This window comes from Rhinoderma darwinii, chromosome 7, assembly GCF_050947455.1.
Source record: "Rhinoderma darwinii isolate aRhiDar2 chromosome 7, aRhiDar2.hap1, whole genome shotgun sequence".
NCBI classification, from domain to species: domain Eukaryota; kingdom Metazoa; phylum Chordata; class Amphibia; order Anura; family Rhinodermatidae; genus Rhinoderma; species Rhinoderma darwinii.
The window spans coordinates 34,843,056-34,854,714 of record NC_134693.1 but is presented as its reverse complement, the minus strand read 5'-3'; the positions used below and the strand labels follow the sequence as shown (position 1 = coordinate 34,854,714).

At 39.2% G+C, this 11,659-nt stretch overlaps 1 protein-coding gene across 1 annotated transcript in view; it reads right to left on the bottom strand.

The window, feature by feature from the left end:
* The window catches only part of SLC44A3 (solute carrier family 44 member 3), an 86,888-nt gene that overhangs the window by 50,442 nt on the left and 24,787 nt on the right, over nt 1-11,659 (bottom strand). Inside the window, exons 8-12 of the mRNA XM_075833165.1 lie at nt 10,706-10,795; nt 9,401-9,525; nt 9,019-9,205; nt 3,256-3,421; nt 2,616-2,769 (exon numbers count right to left, since the gene is read on the bottom strand). Coding sequence (XP_075689280.1) covers nt 2,616-2,769; nt 3,256-3,421; nt 9,019-9,205; nt 9,401-9,525; nt 10,706-10,795 — 722 coding nt within the window. The remainder of the gene's footprint in view (nt 1-2,615; nt 2,770-3,255; nt 3,422-9,018; nt 9,206-9,400; nt 9,526-10,705; nt 10,796-11,659) is intronic.

The following is an 11,659-nucleotide window of genomic DNA, read 5'->3' as shown; positions in this document are numbered from 1 at the left end:
GCATGGCCTAGCAGATGCCTGTCCGTTTTACACGGACAGGCATAATACACTGCAATACAAAAGTAACGACCCAAACTATAAAGTTATTACATCATTTAACCCGCACGGTGAACGTCGTAAAAAATAAAATAAAAAACAATGCAAAAATTGCTGTTTTCTGTGAATCCTGCCTTAAATAAAATGTGATAAAAAGCGATCAAAAAGTCGCATTTACTCCAAAATTGTACCGATAAAAACTACAAGTCGTCCTGCAAAAAAGTATTGGCTCTTCAAATATGAAGACCCAAAAACAAATAATTTTGAAAAAAAATGTGTTTTCACTGTGTAAAAGTAGTAAAACATACAAAATCTATATAAATTTGGTATTGTTGCAATCGCAACAATCCGCTGAATAAAGTTATTATGTTATTTATACCACAAGGTAAACGGCGTAAATTTAGGATGCGAAAATGTCGTTTTTTTCTATTCACCCCCAAAAAAAAGTTAATAAAAGTTAATGAATACATTTTATTTACCCCAAAATGGTGCTATTAAAAATTACAACTTGTCCCGCAAAAAACAAGACCTTATACAGCTAAGTTGATGCAAAAATAAAAAAAAGTTATAGCTCTTTGAATGAGACGATGGAAAAACTTAAAAAATGGCTTGGTCATTAAGGTCTAAAATAGGCTGCTCATTAAGGGGTTAATAACCATGTTTTGTTCTACTTACAACATTCTGCTGCTTTGTTGTGGCGGCAATTTTTACAAAAGTGGTAACAGGTCGTGCAGTCATAGTAGTGGTCCCCTTTGAAACAGCTTTTGGGTTGTCTAATTTTGTTATTGCTTGAACATGCTGACAGAACGACAATTTCACATCCGTTTCTGAGAAGATAAAACTATATTTTTGTTTTTTTTTTACTTAGAGATATTGCCATTTTATATTCATAATGGTGGCCCTTTTTGAAACCCTAACAAGATCCATCACCTTATTGCTCGTCTCCTTTGAATTTTTACAGCATATTTATTAGATTTATAGCTAAGCTATATAAACCCATCAGTTAGGCTTCCAAACGTGTCTGGGGCGTTCAGTATGGTCTGAGAATAATCCATGTGGGACAATGCAAACAATATTTCACTCAAAGTGAATGATTTTCCATGAATTTTTTTTTCCATATTGTAGTAGATATCTTTTTATGTACACTATCTGGCCAAAAGTATGTGGACTCCTGACCATCACACCTATATGAGCATGTTGGACATCCATTTCAAAACCCATTGGTGTTAATATAGCGTTGATTCTCCCTTTGCAGCGGTTACAGTCTCCACTCTTAAGGGAAGGCAGATTTTGATGCCTTGATAAAGCGTCGGGAGGACGTGAAATGGTCGTAGGCTCCATTGTCTTCAAATCCCGTGTTATGCCTGCCACAACATAGAATAAAAAGCAAGTGGTGAGTGCCGTGCGGTCGATTTTTCTACATGTTGAGATTTTGGATAGTATTTGTGAGGTCAAACACTGATATTGGACTTGATGGTCTGTCTCACAATCTACGTTTCAATTTATCCCAAAGATGTTCAAAGGGGTTGAGGTCACAGCTCTGTGCAGCCTCTTGAGTTCCTTCACACCAAACTAGTCACCGTATATCTTTACGGAATTTATTTGTGCTGGAATAGGAAAGGGCTTTCCCAAAACGGATACCACAAATTTGGAAGCATACAACTGTCCAAAATGTCTTTATATGCTAAAGAATTAAGATTTCCCTTCACTGTAAATAAAAGGCCAAATCCCGAAAAAACAGCCCCAGACCATTACCGCTCCTCCACCAAGTTTTACATTAAGCACTATGTATTCTGGTGGGTAGTGTTCTCCTGGCATTCGCCAAACCCAGATTCTTTTATCAGACTGCCAGATAGTGAAACATGATTCATCACTCCAAAAAAACGTGTCTACTTCTCTAGACTCCAATGGTGGCGTGCTGTAAACCACTACAGCCGACGCTTGGCATTGTGAATGGTGATCTTAGGCTTGTGTGCATCTGCTCGTGAAACCCATTTAATGACGCTCCTGGCGCAAAGTTTTTGTGGTGATGTGACTTTCAGGGGCAGTTTGGAACGCTGTAGTGAGTAATGCAACAGAGAATTGGCGATTTTACACGCCACGTGCTTTAGCTCTCAGTAGTCCCGCTCTGTGAGTTTGTGGGGTCTATACATATATGGCTGAGCTGCTGTTACTCCTAAATGCATCCACTTCACAATAGTAGCCCTTAAAGTTGAAATGGGCAAATCTAGCAAATGAGAAATGTCATGAAATGGCTTGTGGCAAAGGTGGCATCCTATGATCGTTCAATATTTAAAATCACTGAGCTCTTCATTTCAACCCATACTACTAGCAATATTTGTCTACAAAGATTCTATTACGGTGTTCTGGATTTTATGTACCCTAGAACTATTGTGCTTTATTTAACCTATACACGTACACACACATGGGAGTCCAGGAAAAAAATAAATTAAAAAAAGATACATTTTCGAAATGGTGCCGATACATGAGGTGGGAGTTTCTGCGTCACAAGCTCGCAGACAGACTACTATGACAGACTTCATTTATAGAAAAGAGGTTGAGATTATATAATGACTTACCAGTTTATTCAGTAGCTGAGACAGAGACATTAAAATGATTTTCGGGATTTTCACAAGCATCACTAATAAAGATCCCATAATGGAAGTACCAAGATGATACCAAAACAGAAGAGACATGGAAGACAGGATTGGGTGCTTAACTTTCTTTTTATCTCTACAAACCAAAAAGTATGAAATTAAGTATATAAAAAGAGAACTTTTACACGTCATAGCACTGCTAAATACAAAAATAAAACCTTACGTGGCCACAAACAGCAAAAAACAAACAAACAAACAAACAAACAAACAAACAAACACATTAGCAAAGCATTCACATATAAAAGTAACCTTCTTCACTCATCCAAACTCTGTGAAACCAATTCAGAAATCTAGATGACTACTGGGCTGTCAAAATAGCAAAGGCTCTAGACAGACGAACCCACGGTATCCACGTATCTCATAGCGTGTGCATAACAATCCATGTGGCAGGCATTTACTTAAACACTGTACCAGAATTTCTGCTGCCAGTCCCTGTCCAACAGGACCAAAAAGGGCTGATCGCAGAAAACAACAGAATTTCCGAAATAATTTTCCTTCATTTTTAGGCTTTCTAACCTAATGTCTACTAAATTCACGGGGACGTCAACATTTCTTAACATACCTATGTAAATACCACGTAACAGTTGCTCCAGAAATAACAATTTGTTGGCAGGTAAGGAAGAATTCACTGGTCCATATAAGACCAAATAAATGGTACCACCACATGTAGCGGATGCCCGCAAGTGGCTTATATTCCACTTGTCCATCTGATGACACCTGGGCACTGCCTGAAATTAGAAGAATACATAAGAGTTACGACTTAAGATACATTTATTGAGTGGAACAAATGAGAATCTATACATAGCTATCCATTGTAAGATAAAAGGGCAGGATGGATGTAAACCTGGCTGAAAGTAACCATAAAAAAATATAAAGAATTCCCTGAGGTGTGGGAATAACTTTTATATAAGGGAGTTACATGGCGCCTTCCATCAGCTATCTGACTTGAGAAATAATAAAAAGTACAAGCAACTCAAAACAAAAACAAAAGAATTTTTCACTTTTGGGCATGGTTCCAATATTTTTGGTGGCAATAACATTGTCTGCAGCGCAATTTTTGCTGTTGGAATACCGGAACCCTGACAAAACCCATTATAAGTAAATGGAATCCTGGCTGCACAGAACAGAAGCCATGATGCTGGTGTGAACAGAGCCATGATAGCATGTCTATGTCATTATTAAATTTTAAACATTAAATAAACATTACTCACCTGTTAAAACCCCCACTGCTCCAGCGCCGATGCTCCGGTGGTCCCCGCCGGTCTGTTTATTGCCTGCAGCAATGCCCTGCCACACATCCAATCACTGGCCTCAGCGGCGATACTAGCATTTATGGCACATCTCTGTACCTTGGAGTGCGGAGTTCCCATTTTTTATACGTTGGCGTGGAAGCCTACTCACGCACCCTTGAAATACGGAGTGCTGCGGGATCAAGAAAGTACGTGTCTGCTAAGGCCAGTAATTGGCACGTCATCGCTGCAGGAAAACAAACCTAGACCAGCGGGGAGCATCGGCGCTGGGACAGCAGGGGATTTAACAATGGAGTCATGTTTCATTTCTTTTTATTATACCATTTTCCGGGCCAGATTAATTTATTAAACTCTCGGACAACCCCTAAAACCTTTGTTGAAGACGCCTCGGTCTATCTTTTCAATCCACCTGAATTGCAGCACGGGCCTCCATAACATAATGCACAACTTCTTTCAGATTCTGGTCTTGGATATGAAACCATTATCTAGCTTCTTAAAACCACACTCTTCGATAACTGAAGACACATGTTACACAGTACAGGACTTAGAAATATGTGCTGGTGCGGCCAGGTTTCCCTACATATAGACACCTCCTTTCTGTTAGAACGTTTCCTCTTCCTGCTGTTCCGTGTCAGAATCGGGAATGAAACTTGACCCATCAGTTCTTCCAGAAATTCCAGCTTTATAATCCAATATATTTAAAATTTTATTAAATATGATCTATTCTTAAGAATCTGAGTCTCATCCCAGAAATACCACACGTCTTGAAATAAAGCAGAATGACCGCCTTCCATAATGGCTACAGGAGAGACCCTTAATGCGTACAAATCGTTACTTCTCTCAAGTTTTCGAGCAAAAGACATTAACCGGGATAACAAAATAAGCTCAAAGTATGTAGACATCTGAACTTCTTATTAAAAAGCCCTGGTCTCCCCTCTGCCGCCTTATGGGAAGGCTTTCCACATGATTTGGGACATGGCTAATGGGACTCGCATCCTTTTAGCCACAAGAGCATTAGTAAGGTTGGTTGGACTAATTAGTAAGGACTAATGTCGGGTTGGTGTCTCGCTTACAGCTGACTTTTCAATCCAACCCAAAGGTTTTTGATGTGATTGAGTTTAGGGCTGAGTTCATCTAGTTCATCCACATCTTAGAGACTCCGCTCATTTTCTGTTTTTGATTGCCGTTTTTCCATCGTCGCATTCCATGAGCCGTAACTTTTCTATTTTTCCGTCGACAAACCATAAGGGCTTGTTTTTTCTGGGACGTGTTGTCGTTTTTGACGGCGCCATTTAATGTACTGGGAAACTAGAAAAGAAAATGTTTGCGAATTGGAATAGGAAAACGTCCTCCATTGTGCGGTAAAAAACGACATGTTAACTTTAAACTTTATACTGTGGGTTAAAACGATTATGAAAAAAACAATATAAATTTGCCTTTGTCGCAAAGTACTACTATGACAAAGAAAAAACTATTTGTTAAAAAAAATGTTTGTCACCATTTTCTGGGATTTATAACCATTTTCCCTTTGATGGAGTGTAAGGACTTTTATTACGGGGTGAACTGTATTTGTTATTGGCTCCATTTTGGGGTACATACATCTTTTTGATCACTTTTTATTCAATTTTTTGGGAAACAGCATAAAACAGCAATACTTGCATTGTGATTTTTTTTTTGTACTATGGCATTCACCTGCTGGGTTAAATGATGTGATATTTTACTTGTTCTGACTTTTACAGATGCGGTGATACTAATGAGGTTTACTTTTTTTTATTGCTTACATGATTTTTAGTAAAACATTTGAAAAGGGTGGTTTTTGTAACTAAATTAATGAATTTTTTTTTACGCTCATTGTTGTACTACCTCCCCCAGCAAACAAAACTGCCTGGATACCTTTGGGACATGCTATATGGTTCCTGGATCTCCACACTGACGTGCACTACCTTCTGCTGCTGGTGTCGCTGGGTCTGCCCATAGGGTGGGCGCGTGACCACTTCCTGCATCTTATAGGGCCAGCACTCGCACCCAAATCCAACCCTAGCCGGTCCCTGTCAATCACCAGGTATATCAGTCTGCTTCACTAGACACACCCTGCCTGAGCAATATTGGAAATATCTAGTTATCCAGCAAAGGTTTCTGTATGCATCTGATGCGGTCTGCTATTGCTACCAGTTATCAGCCTGCATTCAGTAATCTGCTTCCAGCCTGTATCCAATTACCTGCTATCAACCAGTGACCAGCTACCTGCTTGTTTCCTGTTATTCGCCGTTACTCTAACCGGTGGAGTAGTCTAGTTGGTCCACAACCTGCTGGTCGTTACATTTATAAACCCCCAGGGGATTTTACCAAGTCTTATCCGCAGGGCACTGATGGCGGACGCAAAATCAAATTAATGGACAGAGGGAGCCCCCTCCCTTTAACCTTTCAGATGATGCAGTTGCTATTGATCACGGTATGTGAAGGGTTAAACGACTTGGATCAGTGTTATCTCCAACCCCGGCTGACGCAGGCGGGTATCAGCTGTTCCAAACAGCCGGCACTCACAGAATATGGCATGGGCTTAGCTCCCGAGCAAGCGCCATCATGGGGTAGCATACAGCCGGCATAGCTGTACGTTGGACGTCGCTAAGGAAAGGATCACTAATTGTAAAAATGAAAAGAAAAAAAAAGCGTCTTAAAAATGAAAAAACAAAAAAACACATTTCCTTTGCTTTTTTTGTCAGTCTCATATTGCGATCAAAACGCTTAAAAATGTATACAGAATTCTTCTATATGTGTCCCAGGAGTTCAGCCATTTCCTCCTCACAATCTTGTCTAATTGAATGATAACATGAAGCAGAAGGAGCCTCTCCCACTGCTCGGACTGCAATAGGAGACCAGGAACAGCATAGCCCTTGGCCAAACCTCGTCCCTTCAACTGTCTGGCAGCTAAAAATGGAAAGATCCTCAAAAAACGAACACCTGCGTTCTCTACAAGATTTATTTTTGTTTCAGGTAAATGCAGACAATCCCGCAGACTGACAAACAAGTTTTTCTTCATTTACTTTTGATTCATTTTTAAAGTTTAGTTTCATAAAACTTTAGACATTTCATAGTGACATATCCAAAATATTGGTCGGTGCTAAGCCCCCCACCGATCGCTGAAACGAAGGGGCAGAAGCTCTTAGCCCAGCCCTGTGCCCTTTCAGCTGTAATGGGATCACTTCGGCTCTCCTCAGAAAGGCATGTCTATGAGCCCATCTTTAGCTAACCCCGTCTCTTAGACAATAGCCAAAGTCATCACATCACAGCTGTAGGGGCACTTTACTCGGCTGAGTACTTCTGCCCCCTCGTTTTATAGATCGGTGGGGATCTCATCACCCCTACCCCACCAATAAAAACTTCTGACATGTCACTATGACATGTCAAAAGTTTTATGAAACAACAGTTCCTCTTTAAGAATCTCAGGCTGTGCACAGAAGTATAGGCAGTAACTCAGGATTAATACAAGATAAGAAATCCAATGTATTTGCAGAGTTACTTAACTTTCTACATGGGCTTTATAATAAGAACTTTCTGATTTTTAATATTTAAAAAAAAAAAACCACAAAAAAAACCCCCAAAACATCAATATCACGGAGGAACAAAAATCGTTCTGTCTCTGGTAAATGTGTGATGAGATTTTTTTGCGAGCCTTAAAATGTCAGATAAATAATATTGCTATATTGCCACCTGGTGGTCAAAAATAACACTGCATATTTACCACTAAATGACCATCGGAAAATACGTAGGCCAGTGGTAGACAATCTAATTATAAGACATTTTCCCAACCTCTCCAAATAGGCCAGAAACTCAACTCTCATACATTTATTTATCTATAGTAAGCTACAAGCAAAAAGTCCATAAAGGAGTTGTCCTCTTTCATACAATCCATACGTGCTAGTAGGGTCCCTTTAATATCCCACTGATCACAAAGTGTCCCACTAGCGATCCGCTGTTATCTGTGGGGAAACCGGTGTTCAGTTTTTCTGCAGCGCCACCAAAGGGAAAATTAGGCATTACACACGGTTTAAAAACAGGTCTAAAAAATAAAATTTTACATGATGGTAACTGCACATATATAGAGCTCTGATCATGGGGGAACATTCAAAAAGAACTACCACCTGAGAAGCGTTTTTCATTTTTCTGAAATATGATTACGAGATTACCAAGAAGGTATTAAAAAATAAATAAATAAATAAAAAAAAAAAAGGTGAATAAATTTTTTTTAATTTTATTTCCATCAGGAAACATATTTCTTATGAAACACAAGCATTGCAGGAATAAGAAAATATATATTTTTATAGCACAAAACCTTAAAAGTACAATAGAAAAGCACTGTTAAAATAGAAACATATTTTCAATTTGAATCTTCAATTTAAGCAGTGGTAGTCATCCCTAGAGGGGTCTCAATAATAACAGTATGCTGCCCCTAGTGGGAATAGTGTCAAACACTGCACCAAATGGTCTTGGGTCAGCCTGGCACTACCTGCTATAATGGACAATTTCCATGATTGTTCTTAAAAGGTTATTTCCATCTCAGACATTTATGGCTTATCAACAGGATATGCCATAAAAGGTCTGATAGATACGTGTCCCGGCTCTGGACCGGTACCTACAGTATATCAAGAACGGTCACCCGACCCCCGCCCGGTGAGGCGCTTGCTTGACTATTTCCATAATTCCCATAGAACAGAATGGAAAGAGCAGCGTGGCCACCTCTGCACTTATTCCCTGCCTGGAACCGATGGCTAGCGGCTGCCTTAAAGGTGCAGCAGGGGTCGGGTGACCCCAGTTCTTGATATAGGTGAAGGGTTGCAGAGCTGGGACCCACATCTATCAGACATTTATGGCATATCCTGTGCTATAAATGTCAGAGATGGGAGAAACCCTTTAAGGCCGACAGAAAAATGAAAAATTCTGGTCACACTACTAAAAAGCTAAAAAAACAAAAACCCACAACACTACATAAAAAAAATTATAATTCCTCATCACCTGCCACTATAAACCTCAGAGGGTCACCCGCCTGATGACAGAAGACCAGCTATTGAACTCACCTGAGGTCCCCATGCTAAGAAGTACAGCCACCCAAAGTATCCAATAGAAGAGAAGAATAAGAAAGGTCCAGAGTGGCTGAAACAGCAGGAAGGGGATATGGCTGATAAAGCTGCTTGCAATTTGGAAGAGCTGAATTGTCATTTGTATCCTTTTTCTCATTAAAAATATTGAAATAAAAAGTAAAATCTAGAGAAAAAAAAAAATATATAAAAAAATTGTTAACACATAAAATATATATCTATATAATTTTTAAATGTCCAAATTAAAAGACGGACAAGATATAGCATATAGTCCAGCCATAAATTTGTAAATACTAAGTATGTACTCAATATTTGACCTTTTCCACAAACGGGCCAAATATACAATACAAGAAATACTTACAGATATCAGTGTTGAAATGATGGAGAATCCAAGCAAAAATTTGGCATTTTCTTTTTCAGTTTCTAGCTCATAGCTAACATCATAAATATGATCATAGTACAGCCACCATAGCACTCCAGTAACAACTAAGAGAAGAAGAAATGAAAAATCCAGAACAAATACAAATTTAACACAATGTATAGAAGTGGTTTGGCAATCCATCTAGACTTCATCCAAGACTTATCTCGTGCTGCACCCGTCCTCTGGAAGGCAATAACCCTGACAACCGGATTAACTCTCAACATACGCCTATCACATCCTCTAATCGGACTCTTTTCCTTTACCTCCTCCCTATTACATTAGTCTTCAGACCCTGATCTCCTCATTCAGCAGTATCCCCCACACTCCTTACACCCTAATGCCTTTATATCGGTCATACACAGATACTGACTGGTGACCGGCTCATGCAGCATTATTTGTACTTCCCTATGTTTATAAAAGATGGCGGTACGATTGTAAAAGAGTAGCACGTTTTACATCTTGTGTCTCCCTTATTTCCTCATAGATTGTAAGAGTCTGAACTCCTCTTTTATGAATTGTTAAATTAGTTTTGTCACTATGTAATGTCTGATATGGTCTGTACATGTTCCCTCTAAATTGTAAAGTGCTGCGGAATATGTTGGCGCTATATAAAGATTATTAATATTAGTACTGTGGAACATTAAACATTATAATGAACATTGCAGCTATGAGGAGTGGTTCCTAAAATAACATTAGGGAAGAACTACTTAAAGGGGTTGTCTCAGGGAAAACATTAATGGAATATCGCTGGGACGTCCGGCCGCTGTAACCCCTGCCGATCGCTATAATGAAGTAGCAGCAGCGCTAGGAAAGTGCAATTCCACTTTGTTTTCCTTTGCCTCCACTTGACTTTCTCCAGGGGCCACATTTTCGGCAATTGAGAACAATGGACTGACTACTCGGCCTCAGAGAAATCTGAGTGGAGCGGACATACATTATATTTAATATGAAAAACGAACTACAAATATTATCATCCTGAAAACGGCAGCATCTAGTCCTTAGTATTCATGTATATATTTTATATTAGTAGATTCCAACTACCAGGACACCGTGAAAGCCAGTGGGTGAGGTCGAACTGATATTTGTTAAAAAATAAAATACACTGAATTTGAAGTAACTGCATATAGCCTTCTACATGTACTACATTCTATAGGTCAAGCCACCAACAGTTTGTCAATAGTCACTAAAATATATGTATTCAACTATATAAGTGAAATCATATGAAGTAGATGGAAAGATACTTACAAAATAATCCAAACATGAGCAGGCTTACAAAGATATGGACCATAAGAGTGTTTATGTAACGAAATGATATGACCATCACTACTGACAAAGCTGGAGGAAAATAATATATGATAAGTTACATTATACATCATTCATGTAGCCCGCCAAACCTATATTTAAAGCCCGATTCCACTTCTAAAAACCATTCTGTAATCAAATAACAATAAACCTCATAGCCCCCCCCCCCACTGCTGTGCGTTTACTCCTCAGGTACCGACGCCTCCTCCTCCCCAGTTGTCAATAAATTCTTGTATTTGTGACCGCACGGTCTATATATGTAAGATCCCAATATGTTTGGTCATAACTTTGCACATACACTGCATTACTAAGCTTTTATTGATCCTTCAGCCTGTATTCCACCCAGAACAGCATTTACATTTCTGAATGATTTTGAGCTGAAATCTCCCAACATTTCTTTCTGTCTCAATATTTGCATCGAGCTTGCTGTGGTGCTTCATATTCCGCTAGTAGTCTTTATATAAGACACTTTACAGTCATTTAAAAAATAAAAATAAAATCCCACACTGCAAGACCTTGATTGTCCGTCAAGTTTTTCCAGTAACGTCCTGCAGAATTGTGAATGCTGCTCTGGACTATAATAGGCTACAACTCATGATCAATACAAGATAAGTAAATCAACGTTTTTATAGCTACTCAAATATATGCAGAGGAAATATGGTATTACATGGAGGCCACTCAAATGAATGCTGTCCATGTAATGCATGGAATGGCTAAGTGCACCAGAGTATCTTACATAGGGGCTTTCCGTTTCGCTCATAGAAGGAGAGTGCCTCTTGGACGTCCATATAAAAAGGGACAGGGGTTGTCTTCATCAGGCAACCCCTATAAAGAGAGATTAATGGGTGCTCCTGCATACAAATTAATAAGACGTGATGTTACCCATAGCAACTAAAG